This window comes from Xenopus laevis, chromosome 3S (genome assembly GCF_017654675.1).
Source record: "Xenopus laevis strain J_2021 chromosome 3S, Xenopus_laevis_v10.1, whole genome shotgun sequence".
Classification (NCBI taxonomy): domain Eukaryota; kingdom Metazoa; phylum Chordata; class Amphibia; order Anura; family Pipidae; genus Xenopus; species Xenopus laevis.
In genome coordinates this window covers 2,193,603-2,214,936 of record NC_054376.1, presented here as the reverse complement: position 1 = coordinate 2,214,936, position 21,334 = coordinate 2,193,603, and the positions used below count along the sequence as shown (strand labels likewise).

At 43.7% G+C, this 21,334-nt stretch overlaps 1 protein-coding gene across 2 annotated transcripts; it reads left to right on the top strand.

The window, feature by feature from the left end:
- Positions 1 to 391: 391 nt before the first annotated feature.
- parvg.S (parvin gamma S homeolog) lies at positions 392 to 14,071 on the top strand. Of its 2 annotated transcripts, NM_001097729.1 has the most exon segments (13): positions 392 to 434; positions 873 to 943; positions 1,592 to 1,656; positions 2,957 to 3,059; positions 3,292 to 3,432; positions 6,264 to 6,379; positions 8,812 to 8,867; positions 10,149 to 10,168; positions 10,732 to 10,793; positions 11,176 to 11,244; positions 12,153 to 12,254; positions 13,711 to 13,783; positions 13,893 to 14,071. In NM_001097729.1, coding segments are annotated over 12 exon segments (945 nt in total). In that variant the 5' UTR covers positions 392 to 434; positions 873 to 879; the 3' UTR covers positions 13,967 to 14,071.
- Positions 14,072 to 21,334: the final 7,263 nt, after the last annotated feature.

The following is a 21,334-nucleotide window of genomic DNA, read 5'->3' as shown; positions in this document are numbered from 1 at the left end:
TAAAGGCACAAGGCTGCAGGCTGAGTTATACAGGGAACTCTGAGTATCACTCATGTATTATAAGGGATAATGTACCCCCTACTGTAAATGATAAGGATATTAGAGGTCACTGAGGGCTTCTGGGACCAAATAAAGGCACAAGGCTGAGTTATACAGCTTTTATATGGGCCATGGAAGTAGAAATAATTATATATATAAAATAATCTTTTTGAAGAAACAAAGTCCTGCTGAATAGGAAACCATTGGTTTGTCGCTATGAGGGAACCACCTCCTGTTATTACATCACAAAGAAGAAGGGGAAGTATTTTTTCTAAATTGTGTTGTAACCACGAGGGAAGCGGCGAGTCAAAGCTCTTAGAATTTGGGGAGCGGATAAGGAAGTGAGGGGCAGAACTCACGTCACTTGTAAAAGCGAGAGGACTGGGCCGGCGCAGGTACTGGGGGGGCAATGGGGCAGTTTGGGGTTTAACACCTGTTTTAGGGCAGTTTCGAGAGGACCTACATGAACTGGGGCCTGAGTAGCCAGGGGCCCCGTTTCACTAACTCCAGCCCTGACAGATGTGCAGGTCTATAAATGTTAATAGTGATTTAATATGAGAAGCCTGATAATTACATTGTTACTATGGAGTATTGGTGGATAATCAGTGCACCCCCAGCACATTTATATGGATGGGGCCCTGAGATTTCTTATGGCAGCTCGGCATAGAGAATGAGAATTATATGGAGTTACCTGGAGCTGCACAGGGAATCGGCCCTTTGACTTCTGGGGCCACAGAACAAATGTGTCACAGAATTACCTGCCCCCCCGGAGCAACGGAATATTATACAGAATGGAATCATTCAGAAAAGTCTTTTTTTTAATATCCCCACAGTGTAAAAATGGAGTCACTTCTACCATCCGCCGATGCCCAACTCAGCGTCTTCGATAGCTCTGATACTCCAGGTATGGGGACGATAGCAAATGCATTCACTTGTAACATCCTTATCATTTACAGTAGGGGGTACATTATCCCTTATAATACATGAGTGATACTCAGAGTTCCCTGTATAACTCAGCCTGCAGCCTTGTGCCTTTATATGGTCACAGAACAACCCCTCAGTGACTTCTAATATCCTTATCATTTACAGTAGGGGGTACATTATCCCTTATAATACATGAGTGATACTCAGAGTTCCCTGTATAACTCAGCCTGCAGCCTTGTGCCTTTATATGGTCACAGAACAACCCCTCAGTGACTTCTAATATCCTTATCATTTACAGTAGGGGGTACATTATCCCTTATAATACATGAGTGATACTCAGAGTTCCCTGTATAACTCAGCCTGCAGCCTTGTGCCTTTATATGGTCACAGAACAACCCCTCAGTGACTTCTAATATCCTTATCATTTACAGTAGGGGGTACATTATCCCTTATAATACATGAGTGATACTCAGAGTTCCCTGTATAACTCAGCCTGCAGCCTTGTGCCTTTATATGGTCACAGAACAACCCCTCAGTGACTTCTAATATCCTTATCATTTACAGTAGGGGGTACATTATCCCTTATAATATCTGATGTTATTGACTAAACTCCTGATTAATGTTGTAGGAGAAATAAAGAAGTATATACAGTCGAATGCGAAAAATGACCCCAGATTCCTAGAGCTGCAGACGGTACGGAAATGAATATATTTCACTCTATATAAATAAATATGTTTGTGTATAAGCCCTGCCTGTACCAACATGATTCTGGATGTCAGGCAGCAGTTACTATTGAGTACCAAGTGCTTCTGGGAAATTAGGATCACATTTAATTATGGTGGGTGAATAGGCGGGGCTTGGTATATAAGGGGGCTGGTTGGTTTTGATCAGGGGCAGGTGGAGCAGGGGGAGCAGGAGTTGGTGTTGGATAAAGGATATAACTGGGCAGACTGGGCTTAACAACCAAGAATCCTAAATGTAATGCAAAATAGACTGACAGTTAATTTTTCAGGGGATGCTGGGAATTGTAGTCCAACAACACACCATAATTGGTGCAGGGGGTATTATACAGGTATGGGACCTGTTATCCAGAATGCTTGGGACCTTGGGTTTTCTGGATAATGGATCTTTCCATAATTCGGATCTTCCTGCCCCAAGCCTACGAGAAAATCATGTAAAGATCAAATAAAGCCAATAGGCTGGTTTTGCTTCCAATATGGATTCATTATATCTTAGTTGGGATCAAGTACAAGCGACTGTTTTATTATTAGACAGGAAATCTTTTTTAAAAATTTGGATTATTTGGATAAAACGGAATCAATGGGAGACAGCCTTTCCGTAATTCGGAGCTTTCTGGATAATGGGTTTCCGGATAACAGATCCTATACCTGTATATCAGTTTATGTCCCAGTAGCCTGGTGGAAATGGTTAAATCCCAGATGCCTCTCCATTGTGAGCAAACTTCACCCCTGATCCACGTGCGACCCCTGCACAATCCCATTTCCCCATCTCATTAAATACATAAAAGTATTTTCGGCTGAACTGGCCGAGGGCTCATTTGCAAGTCATTAGTCGAAGCAGCAACGAAACTTAATCAGCGCGGGGACTAAATGGCACAGGGCACGTTCTACTGGAGAGAATCAAATGTATTCAGAGAATTTCCCTTCCTATTATCCTTCTGACTTGCTGCTATATAAGTCTAAGGTGCCGGGCACCCTGTGCTGGGTGCAATGCAATTATGGGTGCTGGAGATACAGTGAGATAAAGTGACTTAGTTCATGGGATAAGGACCAATCAAAATGAACAAAGGCTTAATCAGTGGACAGTTCCCACCAGCCCATCCTTCTATAATGTATTGCCACCAAGGGTCTACATACAAACCTACCACCATGTATCTACAACCAGTTGCTGCAAGATTGGGCCAGGGTGGTAGGTTCTCTGGTAGGTCCCAGGAGACCCAGTCTGACACTGGCTTTATTGTCTCCATTTCCAGTTCCTGATTGATTGGATTAACACCGAACTGAAAGAGGAGCACATTGTGGTGAAGAGCATTGAGGAGGACCTGTATGATGGGCTCGTTCTTCATCATCTGCTCAGTGAGTCCTTTATGCTCCTTCTTATCATAGACTGAGACAAATTCATGGGGTGTTCGCCCTGTAACCCCACAACCCCCAGTTCCTCTTGGGCAGGAGGGTTGGCACAATATTACACAATATTTGTAATTACAAATATGGATGGGAGGAGCAATGTTGTTGCCCTCAGACAATACAGTAAGAAGGTGTAGCTTTCCAAAGTGGCTCTGGGATCCACATGTTTTATCCTCCTTAGAAACAATTGCGGGAATGAAACTGGAAGTGGAGGAAATTGCACTGTCAGCCAACAGCCAGAAGCGCAAGTTGGGAATCATTATGGAGGCCATATCCCAGAGTCTGCAGCTGCAGGAGACTGACCTGAAATGGAGCATAAATGGTGAGTATTGCAGATAACAACTGCATGGGTCTCCCTTTTTTTTGGCATGTCCAATTCTGCGTGTATTGTGGGATGGTTTCCCCCAAGTTCCTCTTGCAGGATCTGATTTCTGGATCCACCAACTCCTGTTCCTCTTATAGAATTTCTGATTTCCTGTATCACCCAACCTTGTTCCTCTTACAGCATATGGTTTATTGTCCCACCAGCCCCCATGTCATTGCTAGATCTGATTTCTGGTTCCACGAAACCCAAGTTGACATTAGTAGATCTTATTTCTGGTTCCACTAAACCCAAGTTGACATTACTAGATCTTATTTATGTTCCACTAAACCCAAGTTGACATTGTTAGATCTTATTTATAGTTCCACTAAACCCAAGTTGACATTACTAGATCTTATTTCTGGTTCCACCAACCAAGATAGACATTACAAGATCTTATTTCTGGTTCTACTAAACCCAAGTTGACATGACTAGATCTTATTTCTGGTTCCACTAACCCAAATAGATATTACAAGATCTTATTTATGGTTCCACTAAACCCAAGTTGACATTGTTAGATCTTATTTCTGGTTCCACTAAACCCAAGTTGACATTACTAGATCTTATTTCTGGTTCCACCAACCCAGATAGACATTACAAGATCTTATTTCTGGTTCCACCAATCCAAGCTGACATTGCTAGATCTTATATATGGTTCCACTAAACCCAAGTTGATAGCACTAGATCTTATTTATGGTTCCACTAACCCAAATAGACATTACAAGATCTTATTTATGGTTCCACTAAACCCAAGTTGACATTGTTAGATCTTATTTATAGTTCCACTAAACCCAAGTTGACATAACTAGATCTTATTTCTGGTTCCACCAACCCAGATAGACATTACAAGATCTTATTTATGGTTCCACCAATCCAAGTTGACATTGCTAGATCTTATTTATGGTTCCACTAAACCCAAGTTGACAGCAGTAGATCTTATTTCTGGTTCCACAAAACCCAAGTTGACATTACTAGATCTTATTTCTGGTTCCACCAACCCAAGTTGACATTATTAGATTAAGAGACAGTTTTGACCACTTATCAAAGTTCTGGAGTTCATTTATTATTTTGCAGAAATTCTAGGTGAGATTCCCTCAGGGAATGTTTTACAAGAGGAGTTCTATCTTCATTCTCCTTCCCTTGTTTGAAATAAATGTAAATTATGAACACGTCTCATGACCTTCTCTTGTTCCAAATGTCAGAAAAATAGAAGATTCCCCCTTGGACATTAATTCAATAAAATTCAAAATTAGGGGAAAAAAGAGGGGATTAGCAGCTGTGGGAAATTAAAGTAGATTTCAGATCAACAGATGTCTCACTGGGACCAGCAAAGTTGTGTCGGTGGCATTGCTTGAGTACAGAATATTATACATTTGAGCTGGAGGTGATTGTAGTTTCCCTGACAACCAGGCAGTCTTCACGTCAGCCCAGAGTAAATGTAAAACCCAGAAATCTTGTGAAAGAAAAGGAAAAATATATAAATATATATCATGTCTGTGGCCAAACAAACACGGATCGGTGGCGTCTCATGTGTCTGGGTGCGGAGGTCTGCCGATTGGCTTTGCATTATGAGATTCTCCAAGTATTTCAGCTGGGGGTGAAAGTCTGCACAATCCTTATTAGCTCATATTTTAGCTTTCTCTCTTAACTTATTTATGAGCTTTTCAGAGCAAATTAATTTCTGCAGACAGACGTGTCATACATTCCTGCAGCTTTGGGTATAAAAAGCACAAATATTTGCTGTGTACTCGCACCCTACTCACACCCTACTCATAATCTACTCACACCCTACACTAGTAACACGTTGCTTAGGACTCAGGGTTGAAGCAAGAGAGGCACCCCAATATTGCAAGGGTCCCTGACTTAACCGAGCAAAATGGAGTTTGTTTTCAATACACTTTTTCTTTCCTCCAACAACGAACTTCCTCTTGCCCCCCTGCCTTGCTCACACTGCTTACCACAAGCTCTCACTTTCTGGAACCAGCAGTAAGTCAAACCAAATTGCAACCCCCAGTGGCCTAGGCACATACTTATTCTCTCCACCCCTACTTCTGGCCTTGCTCCCCAATACTGAATCACTTTCCAGGGAATCCCATAACCTGACTGCCCTTAAAAAGTAAAGAATTCATATGCTGATGGTGAAATCTCCTTTCCTCCCCACCAATGAATCACTCATTCCCCCTCTCTTGGTAGGGAATTCCATAACCTGACTGTCCTTACAGTAAAGAACCCCTTCCTATGCTGATGGTGAGATCTCCATTCCTCCCCACCAATGAATCACTCATTCCCCTCTCTTGGTAGGGAATCCCATAACCTGACTGTCCTTACAGTAAAGAACCCCTTCCTATGCTGATGGTGAAATCTCCTTTCCTCCCCACCAATGAATCACTCATTCCCCCCTCTCTTGGTAGGGAATCCCATAACCTGACTGTCCTTACAGTAAAGAACCCCTTCCTATGCTGATGGTGAGATCTCCTTTCCTCCCCACCAATGAATCACTCATTCCCCCTCTCTTGGTAGGGAATCACATAACCTGACTGTCCTTACAGTAAAGAACCCCTTCCTATGTTGATGGTGTAATCTCCATTTCCCCCAGTCTCCATGGATGCCCCATAATATAATCAAGTGTCCCCTAATGTAACAGTCCTGCCATTGCTCCCTTAATCAATAATCACATTTTTAGGAGATTTCTGGGGTTACATGACTGGAGGACAACAGGAGCGCAGGGTGGGGGGTAACATCAAAGTATAATTAAGTGAGGAGGGTTCACTTTATGTCTGTGTCCCACCCAGAGATCCACAACAAGGACCTACTGTGCACGTTGCACCTCATTGTGGCCCTCGCTCAGCACTTCCGACCGGACTTGGAGCTTCCGGCCAACGTGGGAGTAGAAGTGATCAGAGTGGAGGTGGGATCTGGAATTCATATACTTTAGTCTTGTATAGAAGGTTTGTACCCCAATCCTATTGATCCTTTGGGAGCTGCAACCCAACAGAGGAACGATAATGAGTGGGATTGACTCCATGTGGTGTGGTGCATTGTTCCAATTTACTTAGCATGGGGGGGGGCTCTATTACACAGGAATTCTGGGAAAGAACCTTCCCAATAATTGCCCATTGAATGGTCTTATGAATCTCTTGTGCTTTTAGTGCTTTTAGCAGGAACCAACGAAAACATAGATGTTTGGAACACAAGGCAAGTGATCTTATTGGTCACAAGGCCATGACAGGGACGGGGGGAAAGTGCTGTTTGGAGTCGGGATGGAATTTTATCAATTCAATTTCTCCTTTTCAACAGAACAGGGCGAGTTATGGGTTTGGACATGAACTGTTTGGCTTTTAGCTCTGGGCAAGATCTAACGAGTCCTGGCATCTGTGACACACAAGGCAGGATGAGTTTGGGGTTATTTCTTACAAATAATATTCCCGGCGGCACCTCTTTCCTTAAAATGCAAAACAAAGGTGAAAGGAAAGAACTTGTCCTGTTGAATTGGGCCGGGGAGAGTAACAGAGAGTGACAGGGGCAGGTTGGGAGCAGCTAAAATACCGTCTCAGATTAATGTAGGGAAACAGGTAAATGATTTCAGACCCAGTTCTTGTACCAAATTGTTGTGGATGTTGTTGGTTTTAGGTTCTGTTCTCCTTTGGTTCTGATACTGTCTTACTGTATTAACCAGTTAGCTGCTGACTCTGCCCCTCCAGACTGGATCAGTAGCTTATTGACCATGGAGTGACAACGCCATAAACTCTCCAGATATCTATCAAAAGGGTTTCAACATCAACATCACCCTTGGGTGAGGGCTGCACCAGCTCATATGATTGTTGTCCTGAGGGTGACCAAACTGGGTGAAGATCTGCTCACCTGGTGACCTTCCCTGATGAGTGGATCTATGTACGAATGGCCAACTTTAGACTGACGTGTTCATTCAGTCTTCTTTACTCTCGCACTTGTTCCTTTCTTGCCTTTAATGCACTTGGTCTTGTGTCATCTTCTCCTTGGGTTTGTTCAATGTTGGTCTTGTGTACACTTTCTCCTGGATTGCTTTTGCACCCCAAGCTTGGGTCAGTCTTGTTGCACTTGGCCTTGTGTAATACTTTGCTTGGTTTGTGCACTATTGTATGTTCTTTCAACCAGAGTGCTCTTGTACTCAAGCTTGTCTACTGTTGCACTTGGTCTTGTCTCGGTCTTATCTCAGTCTTGTGAACTCTTGTATACTTGTATGTGTTTTTTTGCAGTTGTCCTTGTCTTGGTTTGGGTGCTTTTGAATCCAAAAGCTTGGGTCAGCCTTGTCTACAGTTGCACTTGGCTTTGTCTTGGTCTTGCATTTTCTTATATATTATTGTATGTGGTCTTGTCTTGGTCTTGTAAACTCTTCCACTCTTTGGCAGTCCGTATTTTCTTGGTTTGAGTGTTTTAGCACCAAAGCTTGGGTCAGTCATATCTACTGTCTTGTCTCAGTCTTGTAAACTCTTCTACCCTTGTGCAGTCTGTCTTGTCTTTGTCTTTATGCTTTTAAACCCAAGCTTGGTTCAGCCTTGTCTACTGTTGCACTTGGTCTTGCATACTATTATATACTATTGTATTTGGTCTTGTAACCCCTTCCATTCTTTTGCAGTCCATCTGGTCATGGTTTGGGTGCTTTTGAACCCAAACTTGGGTCAGTCTTGTCTAGGTCGAGCATACTATATACTATTGTATGTGGTCTTGTCAAGGTCTTGTAAACTCTTCCACTCTTTTGCAGTTTGTCTTGTCTTGGTTTGGGTGTTTTAGCACCAAAGCTTGGGTCAGTCTTGTCTACTGTTACATGTGGTCTTGTCTCAGACTTGCAAACTCTTCCACCTTTGTGCAGTTTGTCTTGTCTTGCTTTGGGTGCTTTTGAACCCAAGCTTGGGTCAGTCTTGTCTACTGTCACACTTGGTCTTGTCTCGGTATTTTATTATTTTGTGTATGGTCTTGTCTTGGACTTGTGTACTCTTCCATCTTCTGCAAAGGGTCCAAGCTTGAGTCAACTTGGCCATGTGTATTCCTTTACTTCTCTTCTGACCTGTTGCATGTTGATTTGTTTGAGCACATAGCATTGGCTTGGCCTCGTGTACTGACACTTAGTCTTGTAGTTCTGTTTTCATCTTCTGGGAAATTGTCTGATGCACTCAGAGCCTTAGATTTTTGGGGGAGACCTGATTCCCAACCTGATTTTATCCCGACCATTAGCAAGTAACATGGAGGTGACACTAAATGCTTAGAACCATGGAGATACGACTCCCCAGCGCCAATTATGTCTGACATTTCCCTCCCTCGTCCCAAGCAAATGATTTAATGGTCTTCTCCTTATTGTAACAGCCGAACCGAAGTGGAATTAAAACGGAGAACGTTATTGAATATATTACTGGCAGCAGGTGAGATGAGCTCCATTATTTTTACATGGAAACTTTACGCCTAATGGCATTAAAGGGGAACTTCACCCCAAACTGTTTTTGCCTAATGATGTAAATGTAACTTCCCAATATCCATTCATTCTTCATTCTCTGCACTGCTGCTTCTGACTCCTGGTACAACTTCCCAATATCCATTCATTCCTCATTCTCACTGGGTTTATAGTTCTGTGTAACTGTCATTGTGTCTGTCCCTTTCTCTTCTCTGCACTGCTGCCTCTGACTCCTGATACAACTTCCCAATATCCATTCATTCCTCATTCTCACTGGGTTTATAGTTCTGTGTAACTGTCATTGTGTCTGTCCCTTTCTCTTCTCTGCACTGCTGCTTCTGACTCCTGATACAACTTCCCAATATCCATTCATTCCTCATTCTCACTGGGTTTATAGTTCTGTGTAACTGTCATTGTGTCTGTCCCTTTCTCTTCTCTGCACTGCTGCTTCTGACTCCTGATACAACTTCCCAATATCCATTCATTCCTCATTCTCACTGGGTTTATAGTTCTGTGTAACTGTCATTGTGTCTGTCCCTTTCTCTTCTCTGCACTGCTGCTTCTGACTCCTGATACAACTTCCCAATATCCATTCATTCCTCATTCTCACTGGGTTTATAGTTCTGTGTAACTGTCATTGTGTCTGTCCCTTTCTCTTCTCTGCACTGCTGCTTCTGACTCCTGATACAACTTCCCAATATCCATTCATTCCTCATTCTCACTGGGTTTATAGTTCTGTGTAACTGTCATTGTGTCTGTCCCTTTCTCTGCACTGCTGCTTCTGACTCCTGATACAACTTCCCAATATCCATTCATTCCTCATTCTCACTGGGTTTATAGTTCTGTGTAACTGTCATTGTGTCTGTCCCTTTCTCTTCTCTGCACTGCTGCCTCTGACTCCTGATACAACTTCCCAATATCCATTCATTCCTCATTCTCACTGGGTTTATAGTTCTGTGTATCTGGCTGTTTATAGTCTCTGCACTGCTGATTCTGGCTGCTAACTCCCTAAGACATGCCATGACAGACTTGGTGACATATGAAACAGTATTTGCTGGCTTTATCTCCAGTGGATCCTAGATTGGGAGAGGAGCTTACAGTCTTCGCTGTGTAAAGGTTACAGAGCTTATGTTCTTAGGGGCCGGTGTCAGGGGCCCCGGTTCGCAGTGATTTATTTGTTTACCTCTCTGTTTTTTTACCTCTTCATTAAAACCGTCTCTGCCTGTGAATCTCTTCCCGTGGATTTCTTCAGGGACGGAGATGCCAAATCAAGTAGGTGAAATCATGTTTTTTTTTATGACTCCCGGCTGCTTTCTCGGAATAGTGCGAGTGCAAAGAAAATGTACAATTATACCAGGAATGAAGTGGGGACGACAAGTGGCTAAAGGGCTGCTGTACCTCGTTTTAGTTTCCCTTTGCCTCTGTCTCGGCTGGAGTTTTAGGAGGAGGAGGTATAATTATTTCCCTTGTACTTTGTTACTAATTCATGCTGCAGTTTCAGTGTTGAACTCCATTGTTCCCCTGGATTGTCAGAACCTGGGTGAACATTTCCCATAGCTCCCCTATTGTGTTACAGACTTCTTCTCAAAAATATAATCTATAATAGCAGACATGTGGCATGAAGGTTTTGCACCCATCCGGGAGCTACTGGAGTATATTTCTTATCAAGGCCCCATTGTACTTGTTAGAAGGGCTCTGGTAACCAATAGGTTAATAATTAGGGGCCCTGTGAGTACTAATGGGGGACCCTAGAGGAATACGTTAAGTATATGTCAGCATGTGACCGCTCTTCCATGGGTGCAAACGGGTGACTCTCATGTTTTGTTTCTACGCAGAGCCCGACGCGTTCGATCACCTGTTTGAACAGAATCCCGAAAAAGTGGAAGATGTAAAGAAGGTAATGGGGTATTAATAAAATAACTGTCAGTAGTTATCCCTCACAGCCCTAGATTAGGGGCCCCAGTTGCATTATGGGATGCTGCCTCTTTTCCTATGATTATTATGGAGATATCACAGGGCAAAAGGGGAAGATGTTGAGTTCAGTGATGTGACTGTAGGGGGCGCTGTAGATACACCATCCGCCTGTGGCCCCAAGATCTCATCGATGGACCCCCTCACCCTACCTCTATATATCCACAAATTATCAGCCATAAGAGCTTTACTGTTGCGCAATGCTCAGAGGATGAAGTTCCTGACCTGCAGAGCTTACAATCTACAATCTCTGATAATAACATCACAGTTATGTCATTGCTAAATTATCTTTATTTCTGATGTTTCAGGCGATCATAAATTTTGTGAACAAACACTTGGTAAACCTGAGCCTGACGGTGACGGAGCTGGAGAGCCAGGTACATAGGGGGGATCACTCTGGGGTTCTGGGTAGAACCTGCTGCAGCCTAAACTGCTTTCCTTCCTTGGGTGGCACAGTCTACCACGCCGGCAGTTATTCGGTTTCTCCTCCTAAGCAGCTGGCAAAGAAAGGGTAAAGGCACTCCTGGCCTACTTGCCCCACTAGGAACCTGCACCTAGATAAGTGAATTCAGTCAGCCCCCCAAATTCCTTTATTCCCTTTACTTGTGGCCTCTGACCTTTCCCGTACTCAGACAGGATCCCCCTCTTAGGTAAGTGAATCAAAACGTTCCCCAGATACAGAAGTCTCTGTATGTCTTGCTCTTGGGCTGCTCTCTTTCCCATGGACAGGAGGTGGAGCCAAAGTTCAGCCTGTCCATAGGAAAGAGAACAGCCCAGGAGGAAGAAGTACAGAGACTTGTGTATTTGGGTAAGAACTAGGGGGAGATTGGATTCACTGATTGGGAGTGCGACTCCATGACAATAGGAAGAATAATTCAGTGGAATTAGGAGCGAGCGGCTTCCCATTAGTTACAGCTTTAAACAACCTTGAGATTTCCCCGGATAATGTTCCCTGTCGGAATGTAGGCCATAACATCTCGGTGGTGTTTGTAGCAAGCGCCGGCCCTAAAGGAGCATAAATATATCATGTGTGTTATGATTAATGTATCAGACAAGTCGGACTGGGAGGCATTAATGTGCTGAACAATCCTGAAAGCCCAGCCAGTGACGTTTCCATTGCACAGCAGCTCTGTCTTGCTTTACGGCAGGGATTCTAGATATACTCTCAGGTCAGAGTCTCATGAGATGCCTGGAGAGGGAGAGATAAGGAGGCTAAGCTAAAGCAGAGCAAGTAATAACCTCTCTTGTGTTTTCATTTAGTCTGTATCACCCCTTTCTATTGCAGTTTGCTGATGGCGTAATCCTCCTGCTCCTCATCGGGCAACTGGAAGGCTATTTCATGAATCTCAGCTCCTTTTTCCTGACTCCCGGCACCCAGGAAGACAAGGTAACAACTGTCAATAGGGTTTGACCCTCCGTGAGCAGCGAGTCAGAGAAGCTGACAGTTTATTCAGAGCTTTTTCTTCCTGCCGCGTCCCTGACAGACAAACAGACAGATGTTGGGGATTAGGCAGAACAACACCAGTGTTTTCATCTGACAGACGGCAGAAATAATATGTTTCCTTGTGAACATTCCCGGCCCGAGAATCAGTCACTTGTTTCAGAATCTCATGAATCTTTTATCAGACTCTGAAAAGTGTCATTTAAATACATCCCCCCCCAGTCATGTTATTCCCACTGCTGCCGTACAACTGCTTCGTGCAATAGTACCCCAATATTACTGTACTTCCAGGGGTACCCAGGGCACAAATAAACACTCACCCCAAATCTCCCCCTAACTGACCTTCAGACTGGGCTCCCTTAGCTCATAACAAGGTTACAGATATATAGAAACATTGGGGTGTCACCCTGCTATAGTTCCAGGGGTACCCAGGGTACAAATAAGCACTCACCCCAAATCTCCCCCTAACTGACCTTCAGACTGGGCCCCCTTAGCTCATAACAAGGTTACAGATATATAGAAACATTGGGGTGTCACCCTGCTATAGTTCCAGGGGTACCCAGGGTACAAATAAGCACTCACCCCAAATCTCCCCTTAACTGACCTTCAGACTGGGCCCCCTTAGCTCATAACAAGGTTACAGATATATAGAAACATTGGGGTGTCACCCTGCTATAGTTCCAGGGGTACCCAGGGTACAAATAAGCACTCACCCCAAATCTCCCCCTAACTGGCCTTCAGACTGGGCTCCCTTAGCTCATAACAAGGTTACAGATATATAGAAACATTGGGGTGTCACCCTGCTATAGTTCCAGGGGTACCCAGGGTACAAATAAATACTCACCCCAAATCTCCCCCTAACTGACCTTCAGGCTGGGCCCCCTTAGCTGATAAGGTTACAGATATATAGAAACATTGGGGTGTCACCCTGCTATAGTTCCAGGGGTACCCAGGGTACAAATAAACACTCACCCCAAATCTCCCCCTAACTGACCTTCAGACTGGGCCCCCTTAGCTCATAACAAGGTTACAGATATATAGAAACATTGGGGTCTCACCCTGCTATAGTTCCAGGGGTACCCAGGGCACAAATAAGCACTCACCTCAAATCTACCCATAACTGACCTTCAGACTGGGCCCCCTTAGCTCATAACAAGGTTACAGATATATAGAAACATTGGGGTGTCACCCTGCTATAGTTCCAGGGGTACCCAGGGTACAAATAAACACTCACCCCAAATCTCCCCCTAACTGACCTTCAGACTGGGCCCCCTTAGCTCATAACAAGGTTACAGATATATAGAAACATTGGGGTTCAAGACCATTGCAAATAAACCTGAACCCCTCCACATTAGGCAGATCTGCTGCTCCCCAAGTTCTGGATTTCTGTTTCTTCCAACAGGTTCATAACGTCTCGCTGGCACTGGATCTTCTTTTGGAAGGAGGGATCATAGAGAATCCTATTAACCCTGCAGGTGACTTTGGGGGTCCTTTACATGTAATACTTGAACACAGGGGCCAATAAGCTGCCGAATCGGTTGGTCTAATGAGGCAACTGACCCCTATTTCGATGTCTATTAACAGATATAGTGAATGGGGATCTAAAAGCGACTCTGCGGCTCCTGTACGGACTGTTCCTGAGACACAAGCGCAGGTAGAACCGGTCCCGGCAGAATCAGCACCGGGGGAGCCCGTAAATAATTATTCTATTCTAATTAGTGCCGGGCAGTTCGTTATAAATAAATACATCCAGTTCCTCTGTCTTGCTGAGTTTTCTTATCCCAGTCACTCTGCTTGGAAAACAAAAATCTTCAAAGTTTTTGCTATTATAGGGCAGCAGGGAGTTGGACTCCCGTTATCCTCCAGCTGATCTGACATTGTATTTGCTGATGGAGTTATTGGGCCAGTTACAGGCCGTATCTTTCCTTCTCATCGCTACACCGTATTTTAGGAGGTGACGTTCTGGTTCCGAGCCTCCGGCCACAATCATTTCTCTTTTCACGGTTCGCCGGGCGCAGACAATAAACTCGCAGCCGCTATGGGGTGTTTTTATATTTTCTGAAAACAGAAATATCCAGTGACATTTATTATTCGGAACATTGTGTTTCCCCGTTCTGATCCATTCAAGTAGGAACAACACAAACTCAACGTAATAAATGTTCAAGGGCATCTTTATCATCTTCCACAGCCTCCTCTACTGTCCCTTTACAATTCAGCAGGAACAGTCCCTAAGTTTGCTCATAGTCTGTACAGAGAGATCCTATAAAACTATGGTAGCATAGGTATTCCCTGTACTAAGCACAATTCAGCAGGAACAGTCCCTAAGTTTGCTCATAGTCTGTACAGAGAGATCCCATAAAACTATGGTACATAGGTATTCCCTGTACTAAGCACAATTCAGCAGGAACAGTCCCTAAGTTTGCTCATAGTCTGTACAGAGAGATCCCATAAAACTATGGTACATAGGTATTCCCTGTACTAAGCACAATTCAGCAGGAACAGTCCCTAAGTTTGCTCATAGTCTGTACAGAGAGATCCCATAAAACTATAACAGCATAGGTATTCCCCTGTACTAAGCACAATTCAGCAGGAACAGCCCCTAAGTTTGCTCATAGTCTGTACAGAGAGATCCCATAAAACTATGGCAGCATAGGTATTCCCTGTACTAAGCACAATTCAGCAGGAACAACCCCTAAGTTTGCTCATAGTCTGTACAGAGAGATCCCATAAAACTATAGCAGCATAGGTATTCCCTGTACTAAGCACAATTCAGCAGGAACAGTCCCTAAGTTTGCTCATAGTCTGTACAGATAGATCCCATAAAACTATAGCAGCATAGGTATTCCCTGTACTAAGCACAATTCAGCAGGAACAGCCCCTAAGTTTGCTCATAGTCTGTACAGAGAGATCCCATAAAACTATGGCAGCATAGGTATTCCCTGTACTAAGCACAATTCAGCAGGAACAGCCCCTAAGTTTGCTCATAGTCTGTACAGAGAGATCCCATAAAACTATGGCAGCATAGGTATTCCCTGTACTAAGCACAATTCAGCAGGAACAACCCCTAAGTTTGCTCATAGTCTGTACAGAGAGATCCCATAAAACTATGGCAGCATAGGTATTCCCTGTACTAAGCACAATTCAGCAGGAACAACCCCTAAGTTTGCTCATAGTCTGTACAGAGAGATCCCATAAAACTATGGCAGCATAGGTATTCCCTGTACTAAGCACAATTCAGCAGGAACAGCCCCTATATTTGCTCATAGTCTGTACAGAGAGATCCCATAAAACTATGGCAGCATAGGTATTCCCTGTACTAAGCACAATTCAGCAGGAACAGCCCCTAAATTTGCTCATAGTCTGTACAGAGAGATCCCATAAAACTATGGCAGCATAGGTATTCCCTGTACTAAGCACAATTCAGCAGGAACAGCCCCTAAGTTTGCTCATAGTCTGTACAGAGAGATCCCATAAAACTATGGCAGCATAGGTATTCCCTGTACTAAGCACAATTCAGCAGGAACAGTCCCCTAAGTTTGCTCATAGTCTGTACAGAGAGATCCCATAAAACTATGGCAGCATAGGTATTCCCTGTACTAAGCACAATTCAGCAGGAACAGCCCCTAAATTTGCTCATAGTCTGTACAGAGAGATCCCATAAAACTATGGCAGCATAGGTATTCCCTGTACTAAGCACAATTCAGCAGGAACAGTCCCTAAGTATATTCATAGTCTGTACAGAGAGATCCCATAAAACTATGGCAGCATAGGTATTCCCTGTACTAAGCACAATTCAGCAGGAACAGCCCCTAAATTTGCTCATAGTCTGTACAGAGAGATCCCATAAAACTATGGCAGCATAGGTATTCCCTGTACTAAGCACAATTCAGCAGGAACAGCCCCTAAATTTGCTCATAGTCTGTACAGAGAGATCCCATAAAACTATGGCAGCATAGGTATTCCCTGTACTAAGCACAATTCAGCAGGAACAGCCCCTAAGTTTGCTCATAGTCTGTACAGAGAGATCCCATAAAACTATGGCAGCATAGGTATTCCCTGTACTAAGCACAATTCAGCAGGAACAGTCCCCTAAGTTTGCTCATAGTCTGTACAGAGAGATCCCATAAAACTATGGCAGCATAGGTATTCCCTGTACTAAGCACAATTCAGCAGGAACAGCCCCTATATTTGCTCATAGTCTGTACAGAGAGATCCCATAAAACTATGGCAGCATAGGTATTCCCTGTACTAAGCACAATTCAGCAGGAACAGCCCCTAAATTTGCTCATAGTCTGTACAGAGAGATCCCATAAAACTATGGCAGCATAGGTATTCCCTGTACTAAGCACAATTCAGCAGGAACAGTCCCTAAGTATATTCATAGTCTGTACAGAGAGATCCCATAAAACTATGGCACATAGGTATTCCCCTGTACTAAGCACAATTCAGCAGGAACAGCCCCTAAATTTGCTCATAGTCTGTACAGAGAGATCCCATAAAACTATGGCAGCATAGGTATTCCCTGTACTAAGCACAATTCAGCAGGAACAGCCCCTAAGTTTGCTCATAGTCTGTACAGAGAGATCCCATAAAACTATGGCAGTATAGGTATTCCCTGTACTAAGCACAATTCAGCAGGAACAGCCCCTAAGTTTGCTCATAGTAGTAGTAACACAATGGGGCCATTTCGGTGCAGATTTATTGGCCCCTAATGATTTAATTGATTGGTGCCACAGGTCAAACATTTCAGTTTCCACTCAGGACAGTGACGTTTCTCATGATGAATCATTGGGCTCCCGGGTGTCAGTTTTCTCTGGTTTCTTAAGAACCGACCCACAGAGACTCCAGTCTATTTATACCGGTGACATTTCATTTAATTGCTTTCCGACTGCAGGATTTATGGGCCCATTAGGGATCTGCAATTTGTGAACCAAATATAATCAGCCAATCAGCCCCCTCTCCGATTAGGGACAGAAATAGTTAATGTGCATCACTGTAAAGACAGAGTTTAGCTCTCCTACAACTCCCAGTGCCCCTACGACTCCCAACACCCCTGGGCAGGTTGGGTTGCAACTTAAAGGGGTGGTTCACCTTTACATTAACATTTAGTATAATAGAATGAGCAATTCTAAGCCACTTTTCAGTTGGTGTTCATTTTTTTAATAGTTTTTTAAAATTATTTGCCTTTTTTTTTTGTGTTTTCATCCTTTCCACCTTTGAAATGGGGGGTCACTGACCCCATCTAAAAAACAAATGCTCTGTAAGGCTACAAATGTATTGTTATTGTTACTTTTTATTCCTCATCTTTCTATTCAGGCCTCTCCTATTCATATTCCAGTCACTTATTCAAAATAACGAATGGTTGCTAGGGGAATTTGGACCCTAGCAACCAGATGGCTGTAATTGCAAACTGGAGAGCTGCTGAATAAAAAGCTAAATAACTCAAAAATCACAAATAATAGAACATTAAAACCAAATACAAATTGTCTCAAAATATCCCTCTCTACATCATAGTAAAAGTTAATTTAGAGGTGAACAGCCCCTTTAAAAACACAACGCCTGGGAAAGTCAGAGGGGAACCCAGGAGGATGCTGGGAGGAAGGTCAACCAGGGGGAATCCAAGATGGCGCTAGTGAGTGAGAATCTGGCAGAGAAAGTTGTGGAGAGAAGGAGCAGTGCTGGGGCCACTATAGAGCAGGTAATACAATTCCCTCCTATTTCTCCTGCTGGTAAAGGGCCCCTGAGGGCCAATAATGACTCTGTTTGTCTCTGGTGCAATAATGGCAGCCATGTGAGTTATGGAGACTCTGCAGTGCAGGAAAGTGAAGCTGGATGTTGCCATAGTGACAGAGATCAGTGTAATGTCCCAGGCTGAGGGAGAAGTGAGGGGCCCAATCCATTCTGAAGGGCCCCATTGCTGAACAAGGAGCAATAAATCACACAGACAATGAGTTTAATCAAACCCTGGGGAGATTTCTATACAAACAGGCCCCAGTGTGATGAGCTGGAGGGCTGCAGGGAGTTGCAGGGAGTGGTGTAAGTAGAGGCAGTTGGACCAGAATGCAGGTTGTGCTCCCCCAGACCCCAGACATGTGCAGGGCCATAGACTCCTGTGTTGCCCCTGATAGTCCTTATTTATTTACATTTCTCTTGTACATTGGTTTGTGTATTTCCATCCCGTTTCCATCAACACAAACACACACAGACCCACAAATCTTTTATTTCCCCACTGCAGTGAGTGTGATACTGGGGGACAATCCTGCCATCTCCTCTATGATCCCCCCTAATTATTCTCTTACTGTAAATCCCTGATATTCACATCCACTTACCTCTCCCTGAGCTCTTCTTATATCTTCCCTCTCACAATGGTGTCAGTTACCTGCAACGAAATGTCTCACCTCCTTCTACAGTATTGTAATGTATCATTGTAATGTATCATTGTAATGTATCATTGTATTGTAATGTATCATTGTAATGTATCATTGTACAGGGGATCCAAACTCTCACTGGCAGCAACGTTTACCCCAGGACACTTACACCTAGGGGACTGTTCCTGCTGAATTGTGCTTAGTACAGGGGAATACCTATGTGCCATAGTTTTATGGGATCTCTCTGTACAGACTATGAGCAAACTTAGGGACTGTTCCTGCTGAATTGTGCTTAGTACAGGGAATACCTATGTGCCATAGTTTTATGGGATCTCTCTGTACAGACTATGAGCAAACTTAGGGACTGTTCCTGCTGAATTGTGCTTAGTACAGGGAATACCTATGCTGCCATAGTTTTATGGGATCTCTCTGTACAGACTATGAGCAAACTTAGGGACTGTTCCTGCTGAATTGTGCTTAGTACAGGGAATACCTATGCTGCCATAGTTTTATGGGATCTCTCTGTACAGACTATGAGCAAACTTAGGGACTGTTCCTGCTGAATTGTGCTTAGTACAGGGGAATACCTATGTGCCATAGTTTTATGGGATCTCTCTGTACAGACTATGAGCAAACTTAGGGACTGTTCCTGCTGAATTGTGCTTAGTACAGGGAATACCTATGTACCATAGTTTTATGGGATCTCTCTGTACAGACTATGAGCAAACTTAGGGGACTGTTCCTGCTGAATTGTGCTTAGTACAGGGAATACCTATGTGCCATAGTTTTATGGGATCTCTCTGTACAGACTATGAGCAAACTTAGGGACTGTTCCTGCTGAATTGTGCTTAGTACAGGGAATACCTATGTACCATAGTTTTATGGGATCTCTCTGTACAGACTATGAACAAACTTAGGGACTGTTCCTGCTGAATTGTGCTTAGTACAGGGAATACCTATGCTGCCATAGTTTTATGGGATCTCTCTGCTCAGACTATGAGCAAACTTAGGGGCTGTTCCTGCTGAATTACACACATATTTTAACCATTTCAAGCTGTACATTCTTTGTTATAAGTGTCCCACACATTCTCCGCATTCGGTCCCTTTCATTCGTTTTACAGTAGAAAACATAAGAAGCTGAAATTCCATACTGAGCTGTTACAGCTGCTCTTTTGCTTTTATGAAGGTTTCTCTCTCGGCTGCTTTTGTGATTTTGAATTGGGGGAAAATAATTTCCATTCTGTGCAAAGAGCTTATCTTTTTTCCTTTGCTGCTTTTATTGTGTGTTTCATAAAACCCAGATATGTGTGACCTGCTGCTTATTCGCCATAATGATAATCTGCAGAGCTGGGGGGGATTCAACTTCTTTCTCTCTGACATTTCTATTTCTTGCTTTAATGGGGAAAGTACAGTCACTTATTAAAAGGGATCAGAACGGCTCCAATTTATATTTCCTATTAAAGGAGCTTAACAGGGTCTCATTTATGTAAAGTGACTGCTGCAATTTAGTGGTAAATGCTTCAAAATCTGTGCAGCCACTGGGACAGAATGTTCTGTTATACAGATAGCTAGAATCTCAGCTGCCATAAAGCAGGACAGGACTGCTGCTTACAATGGGGATCAGATAGGATCTGTGCAGCCACTGGGACAGAATGTTCTGTTATACAGATAGCTAGAATCTCAGCTGCCATAAAGCAGGACAGGACTGCTGCTTACAATGGGGATCAGATAGGATCTGTGCAGCCACTGGGACAGAATGCTCTGTTATACAGATAGCTAGAATCTCAGCTGCCATAAAGCAGGACAGGACTGCTGCTTACAATGGGGATCAGATAGGATCTGTGCAGCCACTGGGACAGAATGTTCTGTTATACAGATAGCTAGAATCTCAGCTGCCATAAAGCAGGACAGGACTGCTGCTTACAATGGGGATCAGATAGGATCTGTGCAGCCACTGGACAGAATGTTCTGTTATACAGATAGCTAGAATCTCAGCTGCCATAAAGCAGGGCAGGACTGCTGCTTACAATGGGGATCAGATAGGATCTGTGCAGCCACTGGGACAGAATGTTCTGTTATACAGATAGCTAGAATCTCAGCTGCCGTAAAGCAGGACAGGACTGCTGCTTACAATGGGGATCAGATAGGATCTGTGCAGCCACTGGGACAGAATGTTCTGTTATACAGATAGCTAGAATCTCAGCTGCCATAAAGCAGGACAGGACTGCTGCTTACAATGGGGATCAGATAGGATCTGTGCAGCCACTGGGACAGAATGTTCTGTTATACAGATAGCTAGAATCTCAGCTGCCATAAAGCAGGACAGGACTGCTGCTTACAATGGGGATCAGATAGGATCTGTGCAGCCACTGGGACAGAATGTTCTGTTATACAGATAGCTAGAATCTCAGCTGCCATAAAGCAGGACAGGACTGCTGCTTACAATGGGGATCAGATAGGATCTGTGCAGCCACTGGGACAGAATGTTCTGTTATACAGATAGCTAGAATCTCAGCTGCCATAAAGCAGGACAGGACTGCTGCTTACAATGGGGATCAGATAGGATCTGTGCAGCCACTGGGACAGAATGTTCTGTTATACAGATAGCTAGAATCTCAGCTGCCATAAAGCAGGACAGGACAGACTTTCTTTTCTAGA

Coding starts and splice junctions, on each gene's coding strand:
- parvg.S (XM_041587436.1), top strand. CDS start 880: ATGGAGTCACTTCTACCATCCGCCGATGCCCAACTCAGCGTCTTCGAT. Junction 944..1,591: donor CGATAGCTCTGATACTCCAG/GTATGGGGACGA, acceptor TTAATGTTGTAG/GAGAAATAAAGAAGTATATA. Junction 6,380..8,811: donor TAGAAGTGATCAGAGTGGAG/GTGGGATCTGGA, acceptor TTATTGTAACAG/CCGAACCGAAGTGGAATTAA.